The sequence below is a fragment of the Vicia villosa genome, unplaced genomic scaffold, assembly GCF_029867415.1.
Source record: "Vicia villosa cultivar HV-30 ecotype Madison, WI unplaced genomic scaffold, Vvil1.0 ctg.002727F_1_1, whole genome shotgun sequence".
Lineage (NCBI taxonomy): Eukaryota > Viridiplantae > Streptophyta > Magnoliopsida > Fabales > Fabaceae > Vicia > Vicia villosa.
Window position 1 is genome coordinate 286,239 of NW_026706013.1, and position 6,706 is coordinate 292,944.

At 39.2% G+C, this 6,706-nt stretch overlaps 1 protein-coding gene across 1 annotated transcript; it reads left to right on the forward strand.

Moving 5' to 3' along the window:
* Positions 1-209: 209 nt before the first annotated feature.
* Positions 210-1,640, forward strand: LOC131639659 (uncharacterized). The gene is made up of 3 exons (XM_058910139.1): positions 210-492; positions 619-987; positions 1,138-1,640. The coding sequence occupies exons 1-3, from the start codon at positions 210-212 to the stop codon at positions 1,638-1,640; spliced, it is 1,155 nt and encodes a 384-aa protein (XP_058766122.1).
* The last annotated feature ends 5,066 nt before the right edge of the window (positions 1,641-6,706 follow it).

Sequence of the window (6,706 nt, forward strand, 5' to 3'; positions counted from 1 at the left end):
GGGAGCTTATGCTCTGTTGTTGGTACCACATGCATGTAGTGTCGGTAGTTGCATTTCATTTCATCTAACTGATTGTTACTGTTATGCATTGATGTTATTGTGTGGTTGATGGCGTGAGAATTCGTCGTGATTGTTGTTTGTGCGTGGGGACTCATAACCCGGATGGAGCACAGGTGTGGCTGAAGAAGATTGAGAAAATCTTTCGTCTCATGACTTGTTCCGAAGAGAAGAAAGTGCTGCTAGGCACACATATGCTTGAGGAAGAAGCGGAGGATTGGTGGAATAACACTTCACAGAGGTTTGTGGAGGAAGAGGTTGTGGTTACTTGGGTGGTGTTCAAGGAGGCTTTCCTTGAGAAGTACTTCCCAGAGGATGAAAGAGGTAAAAAGGAAATTGAATTCCTTGAGCTGAAACAAGAGAATTCATCTGTTGCTGTTTATGCTTCAAGGTTTGAACAACTTGTGAAGTATTGTCCGAATTATAATACAACAGGTTCTAAAAAGTCGAAGTGCCTGAAATTTGCGAATGGCTTGAGGCGAGAAATCAAGCAGGGGATTGGATACCAACAGATCAGGAAGTTTTCAGAATTAGTGAACAAAATCTGAATCTATGATGAAGATTTGAGGGCTCGTTCAGATTTTTATCGGAATAAGAACGATAAGAAAGGTAAGGGTCAGTTCAGGGGTAAGCCTTATGAAACTCCTGCTGACAAAGGGAAGCAGAAAGCGGGTTATGGCAATAAACCAAGAGGGGGAGGAAATCAGTCTTCTCCAAGGTGTTTCAATTGTGGTGAAGTTGGTCATCGCAGTTTCGAATGCAAGAAAGAGAAGGCTAAGTGTCTTAAGTGTGGGAAGGAAGGCCATACGGCTTCGAATTGTAAGCAGAAGCAAGTGACGTGCTATAATTGTGGTGAGGTCGGCCACTATAGTATGAGTTGCCCTAAGCCGAAACAAGCTCCAGCAGGTGGCAAAGTGTTCGCTTTAGCAGGTGCTTAGCCTACTACTGCGGATCATTTGATCAAAGGTATTTGTTTCATTCATGATATACCTTTGGTTTCTATTAGTGATACTGGTGCCACTCACTCTTTTATTTCTGCCTAATGTGTGCAGCGTTTGAATTTGGTGTTATCTCCCTTAGGCGGAGATATGGTTATCGACACTCCATCTTCGGATTCGATAACTACTTCATTAGTTTGTTTGAGTTGTCCTTTGACCATTTATGGTAGGGAGTTCGTGATGGATTTGATTTGTCTACCGATGAAAGACGTGGATGTGATTTTGGGGATGAATTGGTTGGTATACAATCGTGTCAACATTGATTGTTATCACAAATTGGTAAGGTTTCCTTTTCTTGATGGAGATGGAGAATCTTATGTCTTATCTACCAAAGAGTTGAAAAGACTTTTGGCGGATGAAGCACATTTGTTTGGATTGTTTGCTTCGTTGACTGTGGAGGATCGAGCTGCAGTCGAGGATTTTTCGGTTGTGTGTGAATTTCCGGAAGTGTTTCCTGAAGACTTTTATGATGTACCGCCAAAGAGAGAGGTGGAATTTTCCATAGATCTAGTTCCTGGTACTAAGCCTGTTTCTATGCCCCCTTATAGAATATCGGCGTCAGAGTTGGTCGAATTGAAGAAATAATTGGAAGAATTACTAGCAAAGCGTTTTGTGAGGCCTAGTGTATCGCCTTGGGGTGCTCCAGTTTTATTGTAAAGAAGAAAGATGGAAGTATGAGATTATGCATTGATTATCGCCAGTTGAATAAGGTGACAATTAAGAAATAGTATCCACTTCCAAGGATAGATGATTTGATGGATCAGTTGGTGGGAGCCAGTGTGTTCGGTAAGATCGATTAGAGAACTGGTTACCATCAGATTTTGGTGAAAGAAGAAGATGTTCAGAAGACGGCATTTAGGACACGGTACGGGCATTACGAGTATTTGGTGATGCCGTTCGGGGTTTCTAATGCACCTGGTGTGTTTATGGAATATATGAATCGGATATTCCATGATCATTTGGATAAGTTTGTTGTGGTCTTTATTGATGACATCTTGATTTATTCTAAGTCTCTAGAGGAGCATGCAGAGCATTTGCGGATTGTTTTGCAGATTTTGAAAGAGAAGAGGCTTTATGCTAAGTTATCCATGTGAATACAAGATCACACTCACAAAGATGTTTTTGATTCATGGCAAACTCAACAAGCATACAAGCAACAAGGTACAAGCAGAAGAACTCAAAGAAAAGCAAGCTTTGGTCACTCATAACAGAGCAGGTCGACCTACTATGCATACAGGTCGACTCAACACAAGCAAAATAAGAGGAACTCAGAAAATCAGCAGTCAGGTCGACCTACTCCCAACACAGGTCGACCTAAAATGAAGAAATTTACATATCATTCTGCTAGGTTGACCTACACAACAACTAGGTCGACCTAATCTGAGAAAATTTCCCCAAAACGCATCTGAAGTGGATTCTGGTCGACCTACCTCTTTGACAGGTCGACCTAACTGGGAACAAATGACATCCAAAGGATATGCAGCTCTGTTAGGTCGACCCAGCCCTAAATTAGGTCGACCTATCTGATCAAAACTGACTTCCAAAGGATAGGCAGCTCTGTTAGGTCGACCCAGCCCTAAATTAGGTCGACCTATTTGATCAAAACTGCCAAAATTTCTGGTTTTCTCTGCATCAACTGAAAAGCTCTCATATATATTGTCCAAGGTTCAATTATTGAAAACAACACCAACGACTGAAAGATACACAAAGGCTTCTCATCTTCGTTCTTCGTCATCTCCAACACAATTACACATAATCATTCTTGCGTTGAGGGTTAGTGATCGAGTTCGATAACGTCCATGGAACGGAATTGAAGATTCCTAGTGGGTGAAGATTTGTGGGGTTTTTGGTGAATAAAATCCGAGGGTTTTGTCCTCAAAGATAGGTGTTTCTTGGGGGTTTTTATCAAGAGGTTTCATCGAGGATCCATCTGAGTGTGAAGATTGAAGAACAAGGGTTCAAGGCAATTCAAGACACTGCAGAAAAGGGATCAAGGGAAGCTCTTGGATCACCTTGATCTAACTCAAGATTAAGGGGGAAGAAGATTCAAAGGATCGACAAATTCGGTTTATTGTTTATCGCTTTGTTTTCTTCTTTGTATATACTACTTTCAACATTAATGGAAGATTTCCCAATTTCAATTTGGAATTGGGGGCAGACGTAGTCGTAGCGAGGACGATCGACGAACTTCCTGAACAAATATCGTGTTCTTGTCGCTTTTATCTTTTCATTTACGTTCTGTTCATATTTGGTCATAATTGCAAAATTGATTAACGATTCAAGTGTTAAAATTGTGAATTAAGGTTCTGCATAAACATCACAATTCACCACATCTTGAATCATCATTAATTTGAAAATTATCACCAAGTGTTTGTCTTTTTGCTTATTCCATTATTACTGCATTGCAAATCAAAGTTTGTCAATTTAGAAGTTAATTGATTTTCAGCTGTGAAACGTATTGATTCGATAACATATCACTTCATCGTTAATCTCAATTATCTTATGTTTTTGTCACATATACGACCCTTGCAATAACGGTCCGGAATAGACGCAAGTCGATTCAGAATCGCTTTCGCTTTAGTTCAAAATAATTCCGAAAAACTCTGTGAGATCTATTCACCCCCCCTCCTCTAGATCCTCAGGCCAGCGTCTAACAAGTGGCATCAAGAGCTCTGGTTTATTCCGTGCTACGTGAAACACTTATTGGAAAGATGGCTTCCGGACCTAAAGGAGCTCACAATAGAGCTCCAGTTTTCAACGGTGAAAACTATGGCTATTGGAAGGATTGTATGTGTGTCCACATCAATGCAATTGATAGGAACATATGGACAGCTATTGTCAATGGTCCCTTTCAGATCACCATGACAAATGCAGCTAGTGCAGTTGTTCCAAAACCAGAAAATACTTGAGATGCTGAAGATGAAAAGAGATATGCATACGATTGGAAAGCGAGAAACATTCTAATCTCAGCTCTAGGAGTTGATGAATACTATCGCGTTTCCCATTGTAGATTCGCTAAAGCTATGTGGGACACATTGCAAGTTGCCCACGAGGGAACGGATGATGTCAAACTAGCTAGGATCAATACGTTAACTCAAGAGTTCGAACTCTTCCACATGGAAGATGGTGAATCCATCGAAAACATGCAGAAGAGATTCGTTCACCTGAAAAATCAGTTAAATTCTCTTGATAGACCTGTTTCCAATGCAGTTGCTACTAACAAAATCTTAAGATGCTTGAACAGGGAATGGCAACCCAAGGTTACAGCAATAAAGGAAGCAAATGATCTAAACACCTTAGACATTACCACTCTCTTTGGTAAACTAGAGGAACATGAACAACACCTTAAATGCCTTGACATGCATGAGAAAAGGGCAAAGAAAGAAAAGAACATGGAGAAAGAGGTAGAGAAGAAGTCAATAGCTCTAAAAGCTTCAAGCTCTAAGACCTCAAGACAAGAGCTAGAGGATAGTGATACAAGTGATGACGAAGACTCCGATGATGAGGAAATGGGACTGTTTGTGCGAAGATACAACAAATATCTAAAGAAAAATGGAGCAAAACATTCTGACAAAGGCTTGATCAAATATAGAAAGCAATCAAACAAGTTCAAACAAGATGACGACAACAAAGGAAAAATCAAAGGCCCTTGCTTTAATTGTGGGAAAGCCGGTCACTACAAACCAGATTGTCCATACCTTAAGAAGGAAAAAGAGAAGAACCAAAACAAAGGTCATAACAAATCCAAGAGAGCCTACATAGCATGGGAAAGTGATTCATCTAGTGAAAACTCATCAAGCGATGAAGAAGAATCAGCAAACTTATGCCTTATGGCTCATCAACACAAGAAAAAGAAAGTTGTAAGTCATCTTAAACCTGAACTCATAGATAAGGTATCTCATTCTCAACTAAAACTTGCTTTTGAAGAATTACATAGAGATGCAATTGAAGCTTTCAAACTTTTGGCCTCAAATAAGAAAATCTTTTCATATCTTGAATCAAAAGTTGAGAAAACCGAAAAGGATATGGAAGCTTTAAAACAATCTATGCTAGACATTCAAAAGGATAAAGTTGAAATAGATCCTACATCATGGTTTGGTTGTGAGACATGTCACATTTGGCAAAAAGAAGTAAGAGATCTAAAAGCCAAGTTAGACAAGGCTCTACAACCAAAAGTGACCTTTGCGGTTGATCCAAATATGTTCAAAAGATCGTATACTCCTTTATATAGTAAATACACTTTTGTACCAAAAGCATCAACTAGCAAAACAACATATTCTCATCATATTACCTGTCATTATTGTTGCCAAAAGGGACATACCATTGAAAAATGCAAATTTAGGAGAATTTTAGTTCCTAAAGGAGTATTTCAATGGTTGCCTAAGGGCAACAAAATGTGTACTCACTACCAAGGACCCAATGAAAATTGGGGACCTCCCTTTCTAAATTAATCCTGCAGGAAAAGTGTCTTGACATTGCTGAAAGGTTGTGGTTCCTTGATAGCGGATGTTCAAGACACAAGACGGGAGACCTATCTCTTTTCGTTGAGTTTCAAGCAAAGAAAAAGGGGTATGTCACCTATGGAGATAACAATCGGAGAGCCATACTTGGTAAAGGAAGTGTAGGTAACCCTTCTACCACTACTATAACTGATGTGCTGCTAGTAGAAGGCCTTAAACATAATCTTTTAAGTATAAGTCAATTGTGTGACAAAGATTTTAAAGTAATGTTTACGAATTCTGGCTGCACAATAGAACATACTAAGAAAAGAGACATTATGTTTAAGGGCTTAAGAGTAAACAGCATCTACATGCTAAACCTGGATGAGGTATCTAAGTCTAGTACCAAGTGTCTAATTGCTCTATGCGAAGACTCATGGCTTTGGCACAGACGTCTCGCCCACATAAATTTTGACTTACTTAATAAAGTTGTCACAAAAGATTTAGTAATCGGCTTACCTAAAATGAAGTTTTCAAAAGATCATCTATGTGATGCTTGTCAAAAGGGAAAGCAAACAAAAATCTCTTTTAAATCAAAGAACGTGGTTTCAACATCACGCCCTCTTGAACTACTTCACATGGATCTCTTTGGCCCTTCAAGGACTAAAAGCATAGGTGGAAACACCTATGGTTTTGTCATTGTCGATGATTACTCTAGATTTTGTTGGACAATCTTTCTACCTAGTAAGGATCAAACTTTTCCAGCTTTCACACAATTTGCAAGATTATGTCAAAACAAAATGAACAACAAAATAGTTGCAATTCGAAGTGATCACGGTGGAGAGTTTGAAAACTATCTTTTTGAAAAATACTGTGATAAACATGGAATTGAGCATAACTTTTCAGCTCCTAGAACACCTCAACAAAACGGAGTAGTTGAACGTAAAAATCGGGTTCTGGAGGAGCTGGCAAGAACAATGCTGAATGAGGGTAATCTACCTAAGTATTTCTGGGCTGACGCGATTAGTACCGCATGTTATGTTTTGAATAGGATAATAATACGTCCTATACTGAACAAAACTCCCTATGAATTACTAAAAGGTAGAAAACCAAATGTATCTCATCTCCATGTATTCGGTTGCAAGTGTTTTGTCTTGAACAATGGTAAGGATAATCTTGGTAAATTCGATGCTAAAGCTGATGAGGGCATAT

What these genes read in the sequence shown, in the direction of transcription:
- LOC131639659 (XM_058910139.1), top strand. Translation starts at nt 210, where the DNA reads ATGACTTGTTCCGAAGAGAAGAAAGTGCTGCTAGGCACACATATGCTT. An exon ending in TCCGAATTATAATACAACAG is followed by an intron (nt 493 to 618) that starts GTTCTAAAAAGT and finishes TCTATGATGAAG; the next exon opens with ATTTGAGGGCTCGTTCAGAT. An exon ending in CAAAGTGTTCGCTTTAGCAG is followed by an intron (nt 988 to 1,137) that starts GTGCTTAGCCTA and finishes TATCTCCCTTAG; the next exon opens with GCGGAGATATGGTTATCGAC.